At 37.2% G+C, this 24,926-nt stretch overlaps 1 protein-coding gene across 9 annotated transcripts in view; it reads left to right on the top strand.

Annotated features, from left to right (window-relative positions):
* The window catches only part of ABI1 (abl interactor 1), a 129,457-nt gene that overhangs the window by 44,446 nt on the left and 60,085 nt on the right, over positions 1–24,926 (top strand). For all 9 annotated transcript variants that reach the window (XM_077772421.1, XM_077772420.1, XM_077772412.1 and 6 more), the window contains exon 2: positions 7,152–7,319. In XM_077772421.1, coding sequence (XP_077628547.1) covers positions 7,152–7,319 — 168 coding nt within the window. The remainder of the gene's footprint in view (positions 1–7,151; positions 7,320–24,926) is intronic.

Genomic DNA, 24,926 nt, shown 5'->3' on the forward strand with positions numbered 1-24,926 from the left:
AGGAAGAATATGCCATGGGGAAATTTCCATAGTACATCAATTAACAAAAAAGCAGGACATGTCACTGGAGGGTATAATGTCAGATTTTACATTCTTGCATACAGACACTGAGAGACTTGGAAGAAAGTACATTAAAATGTTAACATGGTCTATTTGAATGATGAGACCATGATACATTTTTTTTCATTTACATTTTTCTCTTTTTTTGGGGTATTTTTCTGCTAAAAACAGGCAAACATTCAAAAACTATATAGGATTTGTTTTTTATTTAGAGTGCATTTGTTTTTAAGCATAGTCATGACAAGGTTCTGTGTCTCTTAGGATTCAAGTATTTACATGAGATAAAGAGAAGGAGAAAAGTTTTTGTTGTGGTAGTAGATGAAGGTTGAGAAAATGAGGGAGAGGAAATACAATTGAAGATAAACTTATAGATATGAGAGAGTTTGCTTATAATTAGTAATTTCCACTTTAGGGAGTGAAAAAAAGAGATTACTTTTCCTGTGTAGTCACCTTAAGGGACTTACACAGACTTGAAAATGTTCTTTACTCCAGCTAGCAGATCCTGACTCAGTAAAGCTTGATTTCCACAGGTAGATAAGGAAGGAAGAAGAGAGCTAGTTTTATGTATGGGCTCTTAAAAAAATTCAGTTATCTAAGGGATTTCCTGTTTAATTCTCGGCTACATTGTTTATTTTGAGTTTAGCTCTTTTAAATAATTAACTTTTTCTTTTAAAGCTGAACATATTTATTTGCATTTTTAAGCAAACTTCATCAGTGGCATAAGACAGGGATGGCAAATGGGTTTCATATCACATGTCAGCTTCTAGAGTGATTAGTTAAGAGTTTTTAAATTTTGCAAGGAAGACAGCCATATATAATTATCAATATCTGTTTTAGTTCATTGGAGAAACGCTGCCTGTTTGTCTTCTAGTTTATAATCCGTTTTGTTTGATACTTGGAATGTACTAAAGCTGTTGGTACTGATGCAGTTAAAGTATATAAAAAAAGGAGACCAACTGTTGGATACTACCAACTTACAAATCTGAAGTAAGCAACAATAGCAATTCTGGTGCAGGCTTTACTTTTAAATTCAGTGGTCTGTAGAGGAAATTAACTGACTGGACCTGTGTCTTCAATAAAGTCATGGCAAACCACATGTAGGTATTGAGCGCTTGAAAATGTGGCTAGTTGGAAAAAATGAATTTTTAAATTTCACTTAATTTTAATTAGTTTAAATTTAAATTAAAGATGGAAGTGTGAAATAGTTTCTATTAGACACAACTCTGTTGTTTTGGTAGGGACTACATTTTACCCTAACAGTTGCGTTGGAACGTGCATGAGAGGTTTCTGTGTCTAGGCCTGGAAGTGACGCCCATTTCTGTTATCACTGCATTGGCAATATTTAGTTGTATGACCATGCAGTTAGGGAAGCTGAGAAATGAAGTATAATTATGTGCTCTGGAGGAAGGGAGAATAGATAATGCAAAGCTAGTAGTCTCTTACTCTTGTGAAAGAAAAGTGTGCAACTTGTATACTGAAAACAAAACAAAAGGCAGATGAAACTCTAGGATTCAGTGGATGAGTGAAAAGTATCATTCAAGATTAAATCTAGTTTTAAACGTACTAAGAATAGAAGGCACTTCCTTAGCTTCATAAAGGGCATATATCTTTATAAAGGTCAGATGCCCCAAAAGCCAGTGCAGTAGAACAAGTAAAAGAAGATATACAGATTGGAAAGTAAGAAGTAAAATCAACTTTCATGATTGTCTACGTACAATAGCCTATGAAATCTACAAAAACAACTGCAGCAAATAAATGAATTTAGCAATGTTGCAGGATTCCAACGTCAGTATTCAGAAATCAATTTATTCCCGTAAGCTTGCAATGAATAATTGGCAATTGAATTGATAAAAACAGTATCATTCAAAATAGCATTAAAAAATATGAAATACGTGGGGTACCTGGGTGGCTCGGTTGGTTGGTATCTGACTCTTGATTTTGACTCAGGTCATGATCTCATAATTTGATTGGGGTTTGAGCTCCATGTTGGGCTCCACAGTGTCAGTGTGGAGCTTGCTTGGGATTCTCTCTCTCCCTCTCTCTGTGCCCCTCCTCAGCTTTCCTTCTCAAAACCAATAAACATTAAAAGTATGAAGTACATAAGGATAAATTTAACAAAATGTTTGCAGATGGTATACAGAAACTTTAAATTCTCTCAGCGAAGTTTTTTAGAAGACTTATGTACTAGGGGAGCATTATTGTGTTCACAACTGGAAGATGCAGTGTTGTTAAGATAGCAGTTTTCTCCAAATTGATTTCTAGATTCAGTACAATCCCTGTCAAATTTTTAGTGGACTCTTGTGGAAATGGACAAAATGATTCTAAAATTTACATGAAATCAGTGAAAAAAAATAAAATTTACATGAAAGTGCAAAAGACTTAGAAATATCCATAACAGTCTTGAAAAAGGAAAACAGCTCTGGGGGACCTTAGTACCTGTTTTCAAGAATTATTAAAGCTATAGTAATCAATACAGTATAGTGCTAAATGAAGATCAACAGATATATCAGTGGAACCCAAAAGAGGGCTCAGAAGTAGACCCACATATATGCAGTCAATTGATTTTTGAGTAAGTGCCAAGACAGTTCATTGAAGAAAAGGGTGATCTTTTGGGGCACCTGGGTGGCTCAGTGGGTTAAGCATCCGACTTCGGCTCAGGTCATGATCTCACGATTCATAGGTTCGAGCCCTGTGTCTGGCTCTGTGCTGACAGCCAGCTCAGAGCCTGGAACCTGTTTCAGATTCTGTGTCTCCCCCTCTCTCTGACCCTCCCCTGCTCACACTCTCTCGCTGGCTCTCAGAAATAAAACATTGGAAAAAAAAAATTGAAAAGGGTAATCTTTTCAACCAATGATGCTGGAACAATTGGATATCTATATATAAGAAAATAATTTTGATTATTACTCTAATTTACACCTCATGCAGAAAGTTAATATGAAATAGATCACAGCTCTATCAAATGTAAGGACAAAAATTATAAAATTTCTTTCCTTCATTTCTGGAGGAAAATATGGGGGAAATCTTAGTGACCTTGGGGTTGGCAAAGATTTTTTAAAATAGGACATAAAAATCATGAAATAGAAAAATATTGGTCAATTGGGCTTCATCAAAAGAAAAGTATTTTTTTCTTTGAAAGACTTAAAATAATGAAAAGGCAGGCTGCATGACTAGAAGAAGTATTTATAAACTATATCTGATAAAAGACTTGTATTTAGTCTATATATTTTGCCATATATATGCATATATGTACAGCTCAGTAATAATGCAAACAAACCAGTTAAAAGTGGCAAAAGATTTGAATACTTCATTGAAGAAATGGATAGTACACAAGCATTTGAAGTGATGTTCAGAGTCAGTCATAACTTTAACTAGGGAAGTTGAAATTAAGACCACTAATAAAATTAAAGAGACTGACCATACCAAATGTTGTCAAGGATGTGGAGAAACTAGAACTCACATATATTGCTGCTGGGAATACGAAATAGTACTGCTACTTTGGAAAATAGCCCAGCAGTTTCTCATAATGTTAAACAGAAACTTCATTTACCATTGACTTAGTAGTTCTGCTCTTAGGTATTACGTCGGTATTACCCAGGAGGAATGAATACATAATGAAAACACACAGAGACCTGGAATCAGATATTTATAGCAGTTTTAGTCATCCCAAACTGGAAACAAACCGCATATCTATCAGCTGATGAATAAACACATCATGGTAAATCCATATAATGGAATACTGCTTACCAGTACAAGGATGAATTTCAAGAGGCCACACACAAAAGACTATACATACTTTTGATTCTTTTTATATGAAACTCTAGAACAGGCAAAAACTGTAGTGACAAAGGGAAATCAGTGGTTTCCAGAGTCCAGAATATATGGAGGGAGTTGACTGTAAAGTATATGAGAGAAGTGTTCTTAGGATGGTGGTTATGCTACTGTACACATTTATCAAAACACACTGAAGTGTATACTTAAAATTTTTAATTTTATGCATTTCATATTTTAATAAAGCTGACACGCTCCTACCCTCCCGTGATGGTCCCTAACATCCTCCCAAACTGGTCAATGACCTTTTAAAAAAATTTTTTTAGGGGTACCTGGATGGCTTAATTGGTTCTAGGGGAGCATGAACTCTTGATCATGGGGCTGTGATTTCGAACTCCATGTTAGGCGTAGAGATTACTTAAAAAAATTAAAAAATAAATTTTAATATTGTTACAAACTCGTATTTAAACATTTCATGTGTTTCATTCCATTGTAGTTACTATCTTCATCGATGTGGCCCGTGGCAGCTTATTCCACTTGATTCCTGAGTACTTTTCACATGACCCTAGAGTAGCCTTGGCTTCACATGCCTTGCAATACACATAGTGCCTCTTGGTACATTTCAGGTCCTAGACTTGTAGTTGGCTTGGAAGTGGTATTAGAGATCATAATCTGAATAATAAATAGTTTTCCATGGATGTTAGTTATTTTTAAGTCTTTTCTTACCCCCCCATCTTTATTTAGGTGTAATTGGCAAATAAATTTGTAATATATTTAAAGTGGATGTCTTGATAGTTTGATGTACATACACATTGAGAAGGATTCCTCATATCTAATGAACATATCTGTCACCTAACATAGTTATCTTTTTTTTTTTGTAAGAACTTTTAAGTTCTACTTTCTTAGCAGATTTAAGGTATATAATATGGTGTTACCAGTTATAGTCACCATGTTTTACAGTTAGGCTGTTTCTTTGGACAGAGGTAGGATATTGATATATGATATGATACGATACAAATTGAGTTTGAACTGATGCTTTGAATTTAAATCCAAAACCTTGTTTTTTTTTAAACTTTTTTTCTTAAACCTTCTTTTTACATCAAGAGAGTCTTGTGAACCATGCCAAAATCTAACTTCTCAATGACATGAACATATAATGACTTGCTTCATCTCACACTGCACAAATAAGCATCTCAGAATAATTTTGAAACTACCATCAGCAATAAAATGATTGAAAACAGTTTCAGGGTTTCTTTTCTCTTTCAATTATTTTTGTCTTCAGGATAAGAAGACAAAAAGCCTTAAAAATGATCAGGGCACTTGGGTGGCTCAGTCAGTTAAGCATCTAACTCTTGATTTCAGCTCAGGTCATGATCTCACAGTTTGTGAGTTAGTCTTTTACAAATAGTGCAAATATGAATAACTGTATATGTATTTTTGCCAGTGATTCTTTGAGATGGATTCCTAAAATGAGATTACTGGGATAGTAAAAAGAAAATCGATATGTAATTTTGCTCTGTTATCAGAGGATCTTTCCGCACAACTTTGCAGAGTACCTTGTCAGACTTTTAGATGTTCGGCAGATGGGTAGGTGAGAAATAGTATCTCACATTGGTTTGCATTTGCATTACTTTTTTATAGTGAATGTAGTTGAATGTCTTTTCAAATGGTTAAAAGCGGTTATATTGTCTTTTTTTGTGAATTGTTAGAACTGTTTTTTAAAATTGATTCTTAGCCTTTTTCTTCATATTTAGATTATATATTAATGATATTTACATTTTGTAATCTAAGTTGCTGCCCCCACCCTGCTACACAGAGTTTATTGCTTGTCTTTGAATTTAGCTTTGTGAACTTTGTCTCTGAACTTTTCTCATCACCAGACTCTGAGTTACGTACAGGAGTTTGGGAAGAACAGGTGGGTAAAGGATTGTTATGAGATTCACAGTGGTTTTTGTGAAGATGAGAGACATGGTCATAGTGGATAACAGGGATAACATGGAGGTTGGAATTCTGATGTGTTTAATGGATTTAGTCTGTATTTAGTGTATTGGCAGGTGTTGGAATTTTTTGTTAAACGTTTGTTAAGTAGAGACCCTGGTTGGTGAGCTGAGGTTCAACAAAGGACTGCAAGAGAAAGTGAAATAGAGAAGTTTATTATTCACAGGTCCTGGGAGTACACAGTATAATGTCTCCAGGGGACACAGGGAGAAGTTCAGTGCAGGATGTATACAGCGAGTGAGCAGCAGGACTCGGGGCACAGCCCTTTACTAGGGTCCTCAGGTGGATTGCGTTGAGATTCCCAGGTTAAATCTGGATTGGTTAATTAAAATCCAAAACAGCAAGGTTTTGATAAGCTCCAAGGTGGTCTTATCTAAGGCGGCACAAAAGGGGAAGGAGTGGGAGACAGGAGAGATTATTTATCACAAGGTGGGTTTGGAGCATTATATCAGGAACTTAAATTTGCTTGTGACCCTGAGGGCTGTTATCTAGGGCATGAAGAGCTAGTGTCAGTCTAAGGTCCCTGTAGGCCACTTAGCCACACAAAATGGATGCCGAGGCAGGAATATTCTAGTTTAGCTAACCTCTCAACATGAGTTGGGAGCTTGGGGCTGGCAGAATGTTCTAAAGATGTAATGTGATAAATTGGTGGTTGAGGGGCTGTAATGTGTATCTCTGATCACAGTCACTTTGTGGCTCCTTAAAAAAAATTTTTTTTAATGTTTATTTTTTTTTGTTTTTTTTTACAAATAGTTTATTGTCAAATTAGTTTCCACATAACACTCAGTGCTCATCCCCACAAGTGTCCTCCTCCATGCCCATCCCCCCTCCCCCCCACATCCATCAGTCCTCAGTTTTTGTCAGCATTCAAGAGTCTCTCATGGTTTGCCTCTCTCCCTTTCCCCCACCATTTCCACCCTTCTTCTCCCCCTTGTTATTTTTGATAGTATGTGCATGTGAGTGGGGCTGGGGGCAGAGAGAGGGAGACAGAGGATCCGATGTGGGCTCCATGTTGATAGCAGCAAGCTGGAAGTGGGGCTCAAATTCACATCCTGACCTGAGTTGAAGTTGCATGCTTAACCAACTGAGCCAGCCAGATGCCTCAGTGGATTGGCTGCCAAGAGATCATGGATTCCACCCGACAGATAGGGATTTCTGCCATGGCCTTGTCAGTGTCCTGAGACTATCATCAGACTGCTCTGATAAGTTTTTTGATTCAGTTGAGCCTTTCTGTTAAAAAATATCATTGTAACTCTCCTTTTCTGTAGAATATATGTTTAATGAATATTAACCTAAGTATTGATTGTTTTTGTTCTTATTTTCAGGCTGCAGACAAGAGAAAAGCTTTAGAAGAGACCAAAGCCTACACAACCCAATCCCTAGCTAGTGTTGCTTATCAAATAAATGCATTGGCCAACAATGTACTCCAATTGCTGGATATCCAAGCCTCTCAGCTTCGGAGAATGGAGTCTTCCATCAATCATATCTCACAGGTAAGAGCTTAAAAAAGGCTTTAAATTCATATTTAATCAGCTGGCAGGTTAGAAGTAGCATAGTCAAAGAAGTAGATAGCCTGGAAATATGAATTCCTTACTTATCTTACTAACTGTAGTTATTATCACTTCTGGCTTCAGCTTCGAATTCAGTAAACCCACTTTTTAAAAAAAATTTTTGTTTTTGTGGTAACCTATACATAACTTAAAGTTTACCATTTTAACCATTATTTAGTGTATAGTTCATTGGCATTAAGTATATTCACACTGTTGTGTAGTCATTGCCAGTTACCCTACTGTAAAAGCCTATTTTTGAGAAGTAAAATAAATTGCACATAATTAAAGCATAAAATTTTATAAATTTTCATACACATATTACCCAAGAGATCATCAACACATTCAAGATAATGAACATTCCCCCCTCACCCCATTTTTTCATACTTCTTTGTTATCCCACCTTTCTTTCCCCTGTCCTCAGGCTGTCACTGTGGATTAGTTTACATTTTCTAGAATTTTATATAAATGGAATTATATGATACATATTGTTTTTTTGTCTGGCTTCTTTCAGCATAATTATTTTGAGATTCATCCATGTTGTATATGAAAATAGTTCACTTTTTTATTGCTGAGTACTATTTCATTGTTCCACATTTTGTTTATCCATTTAGATGTTGATGAACATCTGGATTTTTTTTGGTTTGCATATTACAAGTAAAACTTATGTGAACATTTGTGTACAGGTTTTTATATGGCCATTTATTTTTATTTTTCATAATTTAAGTATGTTTAGAGTGGAATGGATAGGTAACATGGTAGATACCTGTTTAACTTTATAACCAAATTTATACCTAAATTGTTTCCAAAATGATTATAACATTTCATCTTCCTACCAACACTGTAGGTGAGTTTCAGTTGCCTCACATCCTCACCAGCACTTGCTCTGGTCACTCTTTTTAGTTTTAGTCATTTTAATAGGTGTTTTAGCCATTCTAATATTGAGGTTTTAATTTCCATTTCCCTAGTAATTATTAATGATGTTAAGCATCTTTTTGTGTGCTTTCTGTAGATTTTAGTGTTTTAAGCCTTGCTCATCTTTGGTCACATTGATTCCAAAGTATTTTTATGCTATTATAGATGGTGTTATTTTTATACTCTTTGCTTGATTGTTCATTTTTTTGCTCGTAGGTACAGAAATGCATTTGGCACTTGTATATTTACTTTGTATCCTTCTTAAAGTCACTTAATAGTTAGGGTAGTGATTGCATAGATTCCGTTATATTTTCTTTACAGAAAATTATGTTATTTGTAAATAGAGTTTTAGTTTTACTTCTTCCCTCTATTTTTCCTCCCTTCCCCCTTTTCTTTTCTTTACTTTTTTTTTTTCTTGCCTTACTGCACTAGTTTGAAGCTTTAAGAAAACGTTGGATAGGCATAGTGAAAGTGGACATTGTTGTCTTGTTTTTATCTTAGTGGAAATCATTCAGTTTTTCACATTTATGATTACAGTTGGTAGCTTTTTCAGAAACATGCTTTATGAGATTGAGGAAGTTGCCTTCTAAAGGTGCAGTTTGCTGAGAGTTCTTATTAGGAGTGGATGATGGATTTTGTCAGATGCTTTTTCAGTGTTGTTGAAATGATCTTTTTTTGGAATGTTTAAATGGCCTTGCTTTCCTGGGATAAACTTCACTAGACCACAATATATTCTCTATTACATAGATTGTTAGACTTCATTTACTAAAATTTTGTTAAGAACTTTTGCTTCTATGCTCTCGAGTTATTGGTCTGTAGTTTTCTTGTAATGTCTTTGGCTGCTTTTGGTGTCAGTATGCTAGTCTTACAAATATATTGGGCAGTGTTCCGTTCTCTTCACTTTTATGGAAAAGTGTATGTAGAATTGATCCGTGCTCTCTTTTAAATGTTTGGTAGAACTTACCAGTGAAGCCATTGGGCCTGGAGTTTTTCTTGGCAGGGAACTTTTAACTATATATTTAATACCTTTAAAAAAAATTAAAGTAAAAAAATTTTTTAATGTTTATTTATTTTTGAGAGACAGAGAGAGATAGATCACAAGCAGGGAAAGGGCAGAAGGAGAAGCAGGCTCCAGGCTTTGAGCTGTCAGCACAGAGCCCAGTGCAGGGCTCCAAGTTACAAACTGCGAGATCATGACTTGAGCTGAAGTTGGATGCTTAACAGAGCCATTCAGGTGCTCCCCCCACCCCCGCTCTGAGTTTTTTTTTTTTTAGTTTATTTATTTATTTATTTATTTATTTTGAGAAAGAGAAAGCTCACATGTGGGCCTGAGCAGAGTGGGTAGGGAGTGAGAGAGAGGGTGCAAGAGAATTCCAAACAGGCTCTAAGCGCTATCAGTGAGGAGCCTGACTTGGGGCTGGAATTCATGAACCGTGACATCATGACCTGAGCCGAAATCAAGAGTCAGATGCTTAACTGACTGAGCCGCCCAGGCACCCTTGTTTAGTATCTTTAGTAGATACTGGGTTGTTCTCTTTATCTGTTTCTTCTTGAGTAAGCTTTGTCTTTTTCCAGGAATTTGGCCATTTCACCTAAGTTGTCATATTCATTTGCATACAGATGTTAATAACATTTCCTTATCCTTTTAATATTTGAAGACACTGTAGTGATGTCACATGTCTCATTCTTGATATTCTTAATTGGTTTCTTCTTTGTTTTTAAACTGATTAGTATGGCTAATTTATGAATTTTATTGATCTTCTAAAAAAGTCATCAGCATTTGGTTTCATTAATTTTCTGTACTGTTTTTCTGGTTTCTGTTGATTTTTATTTTGTATAGATTTTTTCTTTTCCTTTTCTGGTCCTTGGAGTTAATTTACTTGTCTTTTATCCTTTTTAAAAGTAAAAGCTGAGGTTATTGAGAATCTTTTGTCTTTTCTAATATAGGTGTCTTAGGCCTATAAATTTCCCTTGAAATAGAGTTTCCCATCTCATAAATGTAGATGGGTTGTGCCATCATTTTCATTCAGCTCAAAATAATTTCCAGTTCTCGTTTTTTGTTTTGTTTCTTTCCTGGCTCAGGACTATTTGGAAATATTTCAAGATTTTCAAAGGATCTTTCTGGCTATTGATTTCTAATTTAATTCTATAGTAGAAGAAAATATGATACAAGTCTTTTCACATTTATTAAGAATTGTTTCATAATCCGGAATATACTCTCTCGGTAAATGTTTTATGTACACTTGAGAACAAAATATATTTTGTTGCAGTTGGATAGAATGTTCTGTAAGTCTCCTCAGGTCACATTGGTTGATAATGTTCGATTTTTTATCTTTAACTGATTTTTTTGTCCACTTGTTTTTATTAATTGTTGAGGAAGGTATATCGTAATCTCTGACTCTCATTTTTTAAGTATCCTATTTTTCTTTGAATTTTTACCATTTTTAAAATGTATTTTGGAGCTATGTTGTTAACATAATAACGTAAGTACTTAGGTTTATAATGTGCTTTTGATGAACTTATCATTATGAAAAGACTTTTTTTCTTATACTTTCTGTTCCCAGGCTCCCATAACATCTTCAATTACTGAGAATCCAAAAGGCTTTGGTTTATATGGGTATATCTTCCAGTATTTATCATATCAGAAATTAAAATTGATAAATATTCAAGTAGTTACTCATTTAACAATAAACCCATTACTTGTTAATATAAATAACATTTTAATGAAAAGCAACTGTTAACCAAAACAGAGAAATTTGTGAGAAGAGTGACATTGCTTTCAAATTTCTGCAAATCCTTTTATTTATTAAAAAACATTTTTAAGTGTTTGTTTATTTTTAAGAGAGAGAGAGTTAGAGCATGAACTGAGGAGGGTCAGAGAGAGGGTGACACAAAATCTGAAGCAGGCTCCAGGCTCTGAGCAAGTGCTTAGCACAGATCCTGACTCAGGGCTTGAACACACGAACTGAACCGCAAGATCATGACCTGGGCCAAAGTCAGGTGCTTAATCAACTGATCCACCCAGGTGCTCCTCTGCAAATCCTTTAAGTGATTTTTTTTTTTTAATTGAGAGAGAATTGAGGGGCAGAGAGAGAGGGAGAAGCACGGCTCATCACCAGAAGCAGGGCTCGTGCTCACCTGATGTCAGACTTGAACTTACAAACTGTGAGTCATGACCTTAGCCGAAGTCAGATGCTTAACTGACTGAGCCACCCGGACACCCCAATGATTTGTTTAATAAACGATAACTGGATTTTCCTATTTGTTTTTACATTTAATATGTTGTGATTTATTGTTTTGGTTATGTATATGAAGAAAGTCTGGCTTCCTGCCGATATATAGTTAGAAAAGACAGGATGTTGGGGACCTTGGGAGTCTTTGGACCATAGTTGGAGTATCATTGCATTATGGGGTCAATACGGTTTAGTCTATGATACGTATTCTATACTGGCTATCTGCTTCTATTAAAATCTCCCAAATTTGTAATATAACTCAGTCCACTTACAGTCTTTTCTGGCTCTTTGTTGCACAATTCTTGCTTCATCCTTACTGACTTTGGTGATATTTTGGTGAATTATCCATTATATTGTGGGACTTTTCCTAATCCCTAATGGCCTGTTGGTATTTATTTTAGGTTTATTTAACCAGTTTCTTAAATATATTTCATGAGTTTTAAGATTAAGCATGCTTCTTCTCTTTTGGCTGGATTGTGTTCCCCCGGAATTCATATGTTGAAGTCCTAATTTCTAGTACCTCCGAATGTGACTGTATTTGGAGGTAGGATCTTTAAAGAAGTAAATAAGTTAGAATGGGATCACTGGGTGGGCCCTCATTGAGGCCCTATGATTGATGTCCTTACAAGAGGAGAAGATTAGGACATAGACACAGAAGAAAGACCATGTGAAGACACAGAAGAAGGTGGCCTTTTACAAGCCTTTTATAAACCCTGCTGACATGTTGATCTGGAACTTTTGGCTTCCAGAATTGTGAGAAATTTAATTTCTGTTGTTTCAACCCAGCAGTCTGTAGTCCTTTGTAGTGGCAGCCTGTTGTGATGGTCTTGGCTAGGAATGACTTAGGCTCTTACCAGGCTTGTAATTTACTCATAGCAAGCCTCACAGACATTCCTCCAACTGCCACTGGGGCTACTGTTTTGGCTGGACCAGATTTCATGGTTCTTAATGATTCAGGACCACCGCCTAAAACCAATAGGGAAATTTGAAGAACAAGATTTATTACTTACAGGTCTTGAAGAATAAATGGCATTCCCTAGGGCCATATGAGATTGCAGGCAGAGAGAGAGGAAAGGAGCATGAGCCTGAGGTGGGGTCTGAGGGTGGGGTGTACTAGGGTTTTGTGGGTTCAGTCTTCATTGGCGAGTTTAAAATGTAAGAGTGGAAATTAGGGTATAGAAGGAAAAAGTGGAATCACTCAAGCAATCAGTTACCTAGGTTGCCCAAGCTTTGTGGAAGGAGAACTTCATGGATAGGGGTAGCCTGGTTTCTTATCTAGTTGTTTTGTTAGTAGTATGTAATATAGCTAGTAATACGTTTATAGGAGGTGGATGTGTTTGGAATGGATGCCTCACCAATCAAAAGCTTAATGTTATACATGTAACACTGTATAGTTCAAGCAGACTAATCTGGCACTGGTTGTCATCTCTAGCACTATCACTTCTGTACTTTTTGTTTGCTATTATGGATTATAGACTGTTCATCAGAATCTGAACTAGTAGGTGGAAAGATATAATGCAGATTGTTGAGTGTCATTTAAAATGAGAAAGCATAAAAATATAAAATAAATGAGAAAACATGATATGTTGAGTTAGTTCCTAGTGGCTGGGAGCATTCCGTAGCCCTCATTTGATTGACTGATTTACCATGGGAAAAATACATTAACTGCCCTATTCTGTATTCTAATTGATTTATAGACGCATCTGGTATTTCTAAGATGGGGCGGGGTATCATATGGTACAAAGCTGAGTTATGGTCTCTGAAGGTATCCAAGTCTTAATTCCTGGAAATGTATTATTTTATATGACAGAAAGGACTTTGAGGATATAAATTAAAGATCTTGAGCTGGAGAGATTATCCTGGAGTATTCAAGTATAATAATTCAAGTATAAGTCGGTTGGACGCTTAACCGACTGAGCCACCCAGGCCTCCCTGTAGTAATTTGTTAAAGCAGCATTAGGAAACGAATATATGATACAACAAACCAGTTCTTGTGTTTTTTTAATTTTTGAGAGAGAGAAACAGAGGAGGAGTGGGAGAGGGGCAGAGAGAGGAGACACAGAATCAAGCTCCAGGCTCTGAGCTGTCAGCGCAGAGCCCGATGTGGGGCTTGAACTCACGAACTGTCAGATCATTACCTGAGCCGAAGTCGGATGCTTAACCGACTGAGCCACTCAGGCGCCCCACAACAACTCAGTTCTAAATGTGGTATGACTTTATATTTGTGTAGTCCTCAATAGAGATTGGTTCTTGTCATCTTCACGATATGGATTAAAGTTTTATTAAAAAAACTTTTAAAAAAATTTTTTATTTATTTTGAGAGAAAGAGAGCACACACAGATAGGGAAGAGGCAGAGAGAAGGAGAGACAGAATCCCAAGCAGGCTTCACACCATCAAGGCAGAGCCTGATGCAGGGCTTGAACTCCCAAACTGTGAGATCATGACCTGATCTGAGATCAAGAGTCGGATGCTTAACCAAGTGCATTATCCAGGTGCCCTTAGAATTGTATTTTTTTAAAAGGATGTTATAAAATTGTATAATATCTTAAAATCATGAGGAAAACATGAAGAATTCCTCATGTTTCCTGTCAAAGCTCTGTTATGAAGTAGTATTTTTTATCTTTTTTTTGTTATGATTAATATGTAACCTAAACATTTGGCTAACTTCCCTTTATTTTTCTTGTACATATTTAGAGTCAACAATCAAATGATTTAGGGTAAATTTCCTTATCTCCTTTTTGGACAGAGGACACCTTTTATTAATTGAGATTAATGAAGCATTCTTGCTTTAATTATAGTTATTAACAAGGCACATTTATAGAGGATCCAGCTATAGTAAAGATGTACTAACATAGAATATAGATTTTTCTCTGAATATAAGTACATGGTGCAGAACATACAAATGTTTATTTGTAGGAGTTGAGGGACTAAACCTTGTCTTGGCACTAAACTTTATCTTACTGCTATGTAAGATAAAATTCTTCTGATTACTGTATGGATAAACATTTGTTTCAAAATGAGTTATTCTGCCAGGGACTCTTACAGCACCTAGCACAGTGCCTGGTACTTAATATGTGCTTTCATGTGACTAAAAGTTTTGAATTTTAGTATGTTTTAGACATTATCTGAAAATTTTGAAGTTAAATAAAAATAATTTAGAGTATAACAAAGATTTCTGGTATAGCTTTGACTCTCTACTTCCCAGCGTATTATTTCTGTATATTTGATTTGACTTGTATCGTGTAATTTATAACATCATTTGATTTGTAACATGACATATCATTAAAACGTGTGTGTGTGTGTGTGTGTGTGTGTGTTTTACTATAAATTCAGGTTTTTTTTTTTTAAGAAAATGTACTAATCTTGTCTCTCAGGTTATTAGTTGTTGGTATGATACTAGAGCTTCATGTCATCAGATGACTTACATCTGTTTACTTGAATAAATAATTTAGTACAGGGATCATTAAACAGTTATCCATGTTGGTTAAATCCAGTCCTCTCCCCATTTTTGTAAAATAAAGCTTTATTGGAACATGGCAGTGTTTTTTTGTTTATATGTTGCTATGGCTGTTTTCACTACTGTAATAACATAGTTGAGTAGGTATGACAGACACCATGTAGCCTATAGAGCCTAAAATATTCACTCTCTGGCTCTGTTCAGAATAAGTGTGCTAACCCTTTGTGTAGTGTTATACAGACTTCTGTTTCAAAAAACTTTCATAGAATTTGATACCACTCTCTCCAACTACTTATGGTAATTTTTTTTTTTTAAGATAAATTTTCTCAGGGCACCTGGGTGGCTTAGTTGGTTAAGCATTTGACTCTTAATGTTGGCTCGGGTCCCTTTTGTGGGATTGAGCCCTGTGTTGGCTCCACGCTGAGGTTGGAGCCTGCTTGTGATGCTCTCTCTCTGTCTCTGTCACTTTCTGTCTCTGTCTCCCTCTGTCTCTGTCTCTCTCTTCACTCTCTCAAATAAACTTAAAAACAAAAACAGTTTTTCTGGGGGTTGATATGCTGAGCTAGAAGTCATAAGGAATGAGACTTGCATGATGTGCATTACATTAAAATTCTATAAGTTTATGGCTTCAATCCTGTATTCTCAGCATATAGAAGTTAGCTTGTGTAAGAAGTGATGGAAAAAGCTCCATTAGAGGTTTGGTATTTTGACATCACCTGGTATGCTGCAGTACTATTATGATATGAACCACCCAGAATCAAGACTGCTCCCATTTCAGATGCCAGTGGCAAGTTGTATCCCTATTCTACTCACACTTTTGACCAACTGGTCATAGATCTTAGAAGCGGATGCCCTCAGGTATGATAATTTATTAGTATGACTCAGAGAGTTCAGGAAGACACTATCCTTTTGATTACAGTTTTTTTTTTTAGTATATGTATTTATTTTGCGAGAGAGAGAGAGAGATAGAGAGAGGCGAGGGAGAGGGAGAGGGAGAGAGAATCTCAAGCAGGTTCCATGCTGTTAGCTTAAAGCCTGACGTGGGGATCAGACTCATGAACTGCGAGATCCTGACCTGAGCTGAAACTAAGTCGAATGCTTAACTGACTGAGTCACCCAAGCGCCCTGATTAGTTTTGTTAAAAAAATTTTTTTTAATGTTTATTCATTTTTGAGAGAGACAGAGACAGAGCAGGAGTGGGGGAGGAGCAGAGAGAGGGAGACAGAATCTGAAGCAAGCTCCAGGATCTGAACTGTTGGAACAGAGCCTGATTCAGTACTGAAACTCAGGAACTGTGAGAATCATGACCTGAGCCAAAGTCGGATGCTCAACTGACTGAGCCGCCCAGGAGCCCTGACACAGTTTTTTTTTTTAAAGCAAACAGATGGGGGCCAGCCAAATGAAGAGAGACACATAGGGCAAAGTCTGGGATGGTCCTGAACATAGAACTTCTATGGAAGTTCCTCTTCCTGTGGAATCAGGGTGCATCACCTCTGGGCATATCAATGTGTTATTCATCAAACGGGAAGCTCTACTGAGCTTTGGTGTTCAGAATTTGTTTCACATGGAGGCACGATTGATTTAATCATTGGCCATGTGACTGAACTTCATCTCGAGCCCTCCTTCCCTATTCAGAAGTTGGGCTGACTCAAAGCCTCAACACTCTAATCACATGGTTGGTCTTTCTGGTGACCAGTCCTCACCCTGAGCCACCTTGTTAGCATAAACAAAGACACCCCTGTCACTGGGGGAAATTCCAAGGATTATAAGCTCCTTCCCAGGAACAGGGACAAAGGCTAGTGAAATTTTTTATTATACAATAGATATCAAATTTGAAGGTTTAGGGCCTGAAATAAATTTATAAGAACCGATTAATAATATATTTGTTTCATGGTTGAGTCTGTGATTTAATTCTGTTCATACTGAAGTTTATACAAAACTCATGTTAGGAGGATTGCTTTGTTAATTTGTTTAATAAATGGTTTTTGCTAACAGAACATTAGATCAAAAGATGTAATTTGTAAAAGTTTCTTAAAACTACTTTTCATATACTGATACTTAAAGTATAATGTATTTATAGAAGTAGATTTCTCAAATTGGTAATTCTGTAGAAGAATATTTAACATTTTAGGTAACTGAAATTTCTTATTTTAATCATACTAGTAGAAATTTTTCTAATATATGTGCCTTCTTTTATATTTGCTGGTAAGCTCTAGGCAATCCCACTCTTTCCTGACACTCTCCCCCCGCCCCCCATGACAGAATATGCAGGTTTTCTATGCATAAAAGAATCTCTGGAAACTGTATATTTGGGTAAATAACCTCAAACCTTTTTCTTTTTTTTTCTTTTTAATAATTTTTGTTAAGTTTATTTATCTTGAGAGAGGCAGAGAGTACAAGCAGGGGAGGGACAGAGAGAGAGAGAGAGAGAGGGAATCCCAAGCACGCTCTGCACGGAGCCCATTGTGGGGCTCAAACCCACAAACCTGTGAGATCATGAGTGGAAATCAAGAGTCAGATGCTTAAATGACTGAGCCATCCAGGTGCCCCGCAAAACTTGTTTTCTTCTCATGGTTCTCACTTTCTAGGGCAGATCTGATTGGGGCTGGTAATAATAAGATTGACTGGGAAAGGTGAGGTATCAACTCTCTGAATTTTCTGTATTTCCCTTTCTTTCCTTTCTTCACCTTCATATAGCGCTACAACCCCAGAATGGTCTTATTTGTAGATTATTTGTGCTTAGATGTAGTTCTGGGACTAGTACTGTTTTTTTTCACAGTTGTTTCTGGTTTGTGAAGAAAGAAAAGGAAGGTAAATCTAGCATTCGTGTATATTCTTGAGTTGGTGAAATGTCAAGTAAGGTTTCTAAGATTAAGAAAAATTTTTTTAGTATTTATTTTTGAGAGAGAGAGAGAACGTGAGCCAGGGAGGGGCAGAGAGAGAGAGAGGGAGATATAGAATCAAAGCAAGCTCCACGCTCTGAGCTGTCAGCACAGAGCCTGACATGGGGCTCAAACTTACAAACCGCAAGATCGTGACCTGAGCTGAAGTCAGATGCTTAACTGACTGAGCAACCCACAGGTCCCAGGTTTCTAAGATTTAAAACAATTTTTCATATGATAGTTGATGGTAGTATTTTTGTTTTTAAAATGTTGTTACTGGCCAATAAAATTGGTAACAGTACTTTTCCTTCTTCCTTTTCTCTTCCATTTTGTAAGTTTTTTTTGTCTTTCAGTCTCTTTTTTCCTTTCTTTTTAAAATAATTTACTGATCTGTGAAATTCTCAGTTACACTAACCCAAGCATTCCATATTCTCGTCACCTTCTAACACATGCATACACACCAACCCACCATCCACTTCTGAATGAATGAGGATTGAAAGAGACTTGGATTATCCACCTTAGAAGACCAGAAAAATTAATATATATACTTTAGACTAATAAGAATAGAGGCAAAGCTATGTATTTAGTTTCTATTCCAGAACTCCCAATTCCCTATGTCATAGGCTAACCCTGATGAGCTATGCCTGTGTGGAACAAAATGCAAGCAGCCTAGCCAAGGATAAAAGAATTGAACGAAAGTGTCAGCTGCTGTCCATCTTAGAGGAGACACTTTGGGGTTTAAGTTCAGCTAAGTTTATTATCAGTACTTTTCCGGGGACTGTAATAGGATTTTGAATTTCTAGAAGGTATCAGTTACTATGTATAGGATATCTGTCATTATGGGCCTATGAAGAAATGGGAAACATGACCAGTACTCAAAAAGCAATCAGTAGAGCTCAACTTTGACTGGTATATGGTGTTGGACAAATAACAAAATTTCATTATTTGACCAATTCTTAAACCAGGGACTTGAAACTTTTTATAGTTAAAGGGAATTTTAAGATACTGATTCTAGTTTCATTCTGCAATATTTGTTCTCATGTGTTCTAAGGTCTGACCCACACTTAACAGTTTGCTAGTCTCTTGCCCTGTAAGATGAGGTTTCCATGAATAACTCCCAGAATTCTAAGAACTGACCTACTAGTGAAGCACCATCTCTGATGGTGCCATGGTAATTACTAAGAATTTTGGGGCACTTAGGGCGCTCAGTTGGTTGAGCATCTGACTTCGGCTCAGGTCATGGTCTCACAGTTCATGGGTTTGAGCCCCACTTTGGGCTCTGTGCTGTCAGCGCAGAGCCTGTTTTGGATCCTCTGACCCCCTCTCTGTGCTCCTCCCCCACTTGTGCTGTCTCTCTCTCAAAAATAAAACAAACATTAAAAAAAGAAAAAAATTTGATTCATGGGAATTCCTGGGTGGTTCAGTCATTTTAGCATCCTGTGTTGGCTCAGGTCATGATCTCATGGTTCGTGAGTTCAAGCCCCGCATCATGCTCTGTGTTGACAGCTCGGAGCCTGGAGCCTACTTCGGATTCTGTGGCTCCTCCCTTTCTGCCATCCCATCCTTGCAGTGCATGCGCGCTTTCTCTCTCTCTCTCTCTCTCTCTCAAAAAAATAAATAAATGAAACCAGATCTTCCTGCATGGGGAAAAAAACAATTTGATTTCTGGATTCTAATCTCAAGAATTAGAAAGCTTTTGCTTTCTCATTTGTTGCTACCTCAGCTACTTCTTGACAATTATGCAGCTGGTGACTGGGTATCGGAACTTAGAGTCCAACTCTTGACTCCAGTGCAGTTCTTGACACCCAAAGAATTAGAGATTGTATACTGGAGCACCACTTTGAAAAAAATCTCGGTTTTCAACTTGCTTACCAGTAGAAACTAATGTAAAGGGGTAGTAAGAGATAGCCAGTGAAAGTGTATCATATTGACAGGTTTGAAATTATATCCAGAAGGCTAGCTGTGAGAATAGTTGAATAATGTTGGTTTTGGCTTTTTTGCTTCTGCAGAGCAAGAAGGTACTCTTGGGGTGGAGTGGAGAAGGTAGAATGTAGACTGAGTGAGCTAGTTTTTATAGCATACATTGATATTATCTGTGCTCCCGTGGCATCTTAAACACATATCAGTTGCTACATTGACTGTTGGTATTGTGTTTTCATTGTAGTTGGGGAGCTTTTGAAAGGTAGAAGATTGTTCAGTTTGTAAAATTTTAGAAACTAGCATTAAACCTGTCATTGAGAATTTAGTGAATGTTAAAAAATTTCACTTGGGAGGAGTTGGTATGTACACTTACTTCCTGTCTGTCTGTCTGTCTGTCTGTCTATCTATCTGTCTGTCTATCTGTCTGTCTGTCTGTCTATCTGAGAGAGTGAGAGAGCAAGCGTGCTGCACGAGCGAGGGAGGGACAGAGGGAGAGGGAGAGAGAGAATCTTAAGCAGGCTCCCGGCCCAGTGTGGAGTCAGACGCAGGGCTCTATCTCATGACTGTGAGATCATGACCTGAGCCCAAATCAAGAGTCTGCTTAACTGACTGAGCTACCCAGGTTCCCCTAATCAGCATTTTAATAAATTAAAAGTCTTGTGGGCATATTGTTTGGGTGGCATTGAGGGAGTGACCTTTAATTAAGTTGGGCTTTGAAGATTGTGCATTTATCATGTTGACATGGGGTGCAAATGCACTCTGGTTTGAGGTAGTGGCATTAGTTAGATAAAGACATGGATGACATGCTCAGGGTGATCAGGATGAGTGCTGGGATGTTTGGAATGGGGAATGTACTTGGAGGTTAGCCCTGGAAGAATACATCTGAAGTTCTGATTTATAATTCATTTCCCTTTGATCTGGTTTCATTGATGAGGCTGAATAATAGCTTGTATTGTGTTAGGAGCATAAATAGTATCCTTTTGCTTATTTTTGTTTTCCCTATCTGCTGGTACTGGAACTGTATGGCTCCTGAATTGAGCAACATGCTTAGCAGAAAAAGAGAGTCATCAGCCTTCCTGAACCATTGTCAGATGGCTGATTGATGTGATTAAGCCCCTGAAGCAAAAGGAAGACAATGTTTTTTTTTTGGAAATTGGAAACTGTTCTTTGCTTTCAAAGTAAATGGCAGGCTATCTTGTTTGATATGCTTTTTGGAGAAAAGAATCATCGAAGCCCATCTTCTGGCTCAAATACTCTGTGATGTTGAGGAAGCAAACCTCAGTCCCCTTCCTGTTGATCACACAGTTTGGCCTAAACCACTATTTCGTTCTGTCCTAACTAATGGTATAATAAGGGACTGTTCTCCTCTCACTTAGAGTAGGGACTACTTTTTTCAAAAAGAGCCTTTTTCGGAAAGAGAATGCTCCTCCTTCTAGCTTGATCATGTGTAGCATGTTTGGAAGTTTCCTTTCAGATCTTAAATTCTTTTGGTTGTCTGTAAGCCATTTCCCAGGCTACAGCACGAACCTCCTAATCAGTTTCTGAGTCTTCACAGTAGAATAATCTTGTTTCAAATCCTAGTAATTTTTTTTTTTTTTTTAAACTTCTTGTAGCTTCAACTTTAGATTCCTCAGCATGGCATAAAAGGCTCTTCGACCCCATCTCTTCTAGCTCTTGGTGCATTTCTGCCATACTCAACTTCTTACAGTGTTCATAACACAGCATGTAAATTTGTGCCTCTTTGCTTTTCCATAATCTGCTTGTCTTACTTGGAGTTAACTTTGTCCAGTCTCTTCTGCTTAACAAGCACCGTCTGAAGTCTTTACTAATTAGCTTTGGGTAGAGTTACTGCCTCTTTCTTTGTGCTACATCATCTAACTTGTTCTTTTGTCAGTTACTTGAGAGGTATATGTGTTTGTCTCCCCCTGTCACTCTCTAAAGAGCATGTTTAAATCATCTGTGTTCCTCAATACATAGTAATTGACACTTAAGAAATGGTTTCAGGGGTGCTTGGCTGACTAAGTAGAGCATGTGACTGTTGGGTTCAAGAGTTTGAGCCCCACATTGGGTATAGAGATTACTTAAAAAAAAAAAAAAAAAAAGGTGATTTGAAAAGTATTTGTTGAATGGATAAGGCCATGTGGTATGGCATGCCTTGGAGTCATAAAGACCTGGATTTGAATCCTAATTCTGCCACTGTGATGTGTTCAGATGACTTCTTTGAGTTTAGTTTTCTCATTACTCAAAATTGGGACAATCGTGCTGAATTTAGAGATTAAATAAAGAATTACAAATAAAACATTTAGCCTAACACTTGGATATAAAATATAGGTAGTATTAGTCATTGTATCTATCATCCATTCTTTTATATGCAACCACTCTTGCACTTTCCCTTCTAATCAACATGCAAGCATGTTTGTTTTTTCCCATTGTAACAGATCTTTCCTTACCGTATTCCCAAGATATTATCTTTTGACAGTTTCCAGCCCAAGATCTTGATTCTGTCATCTCATGGTGTCTTTTTCCTCTAAACATATATGTCTCAATCCACTGTGATTTGATTTTGTCTCTGTTTACCTCAAGGATGCTGCTTTTCAAAAGGCAGCAATAATATCTTTGTTCTAAATCTAATGGCCTATTTCTTTTCATTTTAAAATTTTATTTTGAGAGAAAGCGAGCGCTGGAGGGGGAGAGAGAGAGAATCCTAAGTAGGCTCTGAGTTGTTAGTGCAGAGTCTCAACATGGGGCTCGAAGTCATGAACTGTGAGATCATGACCTGAGACAAAATCAAGAGTTGGACACTTAACTGACAGCCATCCAGGTGTCACTAAATCTAATAGCATATTTCTTTTAAACCTCATCCTTGTTGCTTTTATTTGTAGCACATAACAAATTTGTAATTATGTTTATTTGTATATTTACTTATTACACGCCTTCTTGTTCTATTACAGGTAAGTTTAATGATGATAGGAACCTTACCTGTTTCGTGCATCACTGTATCCCTAGTGTCTCCCATAGGGCTGGCAAGGAGTAGATCCTCATATCTCTGAATTATCAGTGTGGCACTTTTGAAAGTGTATAGTCCTTTGCAAATAGAGTAGAGGTGTCAGTGTTGTTTTTAGAAAGTTCTCCATTTGAAAGCAACATGATTATGCCCTAGTGTAAATTTTGAATTACCAATTAATTGTTTGAGAATCTTAAAATTATTTAATGTGGTCACTAACAGTGTTTCTGTTACCTGTTCCCTGGAAAAGTCAAAGCATGGGGAATTAAAAAAAAAAAGGCTAAAGTTATTTACAACATGTAATTAGGTATTACTAGTGTTTGCATTCTTCTCCACACTCCCACTCTGCCTTGCAGTTCTTGTGAAGTGACCATGCAAGAGCTATTCAACTAAGAAATAAGAGAATTCACTTCCACCATTAAAAAACAAATTTGTATCTGTTACTTTCATTAAGACCCACACCCACCTGTTTCAGATGATATCATGACAATTGTTAAACTTTGCCTTCAGGATAAAGGCTAGTTGTTAGCGTGGTGTTGATGCAAGCATGATCTGATCTCTCCTTGCCTCTCTAGCTTCACTCCTTTCCCTTTCTTGCCTCTTACTTTGTGCTTCAGACATCCCAATTGATTTGCTCTTCTAGCAATATACTTTTATAGTGGCTAGTCCCTTTGCTTGGAATGTCTGTCTCTCTGTCTCCCCTACTTCCTCTGCCTGTTAACTCCTGCTCATTCATTAAGCTTCAGCTTAATTGTTCCTGCTCAGGAAACTTTTTTTTTTTTTTGGGGGGGGGGGTCCCAGAAGGGTAGGTTTGATCTTTCCTCATCCTTCCGTGCATAATTCTACATGACAGATAACTTCTGTTTGATCTTCCTCATCTACTTTCTTCCTGCCCTGGTCTTTGCTCTGGGAGGCTTACCTGTATGGATTGTCAATGGGCATCTGTTACTTCTGGCTTCAGAGTGGGTACAGCCAGTGTGGAACACAGGAACATAGGAAGCAGTAAGGAAGGTAAGCTCAGAATATTTCTTTCACTGGTTTCTTCCCTGTGGGTTGGCTTTGTCCCGAGACAAATCATTACTCCCTTCAAACTGGCCTTCTCTATGTGACTTCCCTTCCATATTCTGGTAATCTCTCCTGCCCCCATTCTTTTGGATTTGAGGTACTGCTCCTGCTGCTGCTAGTTCCTGTCTGTACCTTCTATTGTATTCGCCTATTCTTCATGATTTCTTGTGTTTAGTTCCTTTGTATATAAATGTTTTCTGAATTATTCCAATGGGAATATTTTATCTAATTCTGATTGAAAATCTGTCTAAGATAACCCAGCATATATTATTTTGATAGTGTTTCCAGCAGTTGCCTGTTTCTGCCTTTGCCCTTAGGTAAATAGTCTCAGTTTGTGTAGTTCTAAAGTACCTTATTTGCTCTTTAAAAAATTTTTTTTTAATGTTTCTTTATTTTTGAGAGAGAGAGAGCACGAGCAGGGAGGGGCAGAGAGAGAGGGGGAGACAGAATCCGAAGCCACCCAAGCACCCCTCCTTTTTTAAGAGAGAGAGAGAACGAGTATGATCTCAAGTGAGTGAGCATGCGGGGTAGGGCAGAGGGAAAGGGAGAGAGAAAAATCACAAGCAGGCTCCATGCCCAGTACAAAGCCTGACATGAGGTATGATCCCACAGTCGTGAGATCATGATTTGAGTCAAAATCAAATTAACCAACTGAACCACCCTCTCCCCGTTTCCTCTTTTAGAGAAGACATTGCTACTTTAGATATTATATACATTATATATTAGGATTGAACAACAGAAAAGGTTTGAAAATCCGTGACTGCAGGGAAAAGATTAAAAAAAATTTTTTTTCAAGATTATCTTGAGAGAGCGCGAGCAGGGGAGGGGGTGAGAAAGAGAGAGGGAGAGGGAAGGAGATAGAGAAAGAGAGACAGAGAGAGAGAGAGAGACACTGAGACACTCTCAAGCAGGCTCTGCAGTGTCAGTGCATAGCCCGACGTGGGGCTTGAACTCATGAAATGTGAGATTATGACCTAAGCTGAAATCAAGAGTCGGATGCTTAAACAGCTGAGCCATTCAGGCACCCCAATTCTTAAAATCTTTGTAATGGCATCGAAGGGTCTTTAAATGTCTGG

This window comes from Crocuta crocuta, unplaced genomic scaffold (assembly GCF_008692635.1).
Source record: "Crocuta crocuta isolate KB4526 unplaced genomic scaffold, BGI_CrCroc_1.0 scaffold96, whole genome shotgun sequence".
NCBI lineage: Eukaryota > Metazoa > Chordata > Mammalia > Carnivora > Hyaenidae > Crocuta > Crocuta crocuta.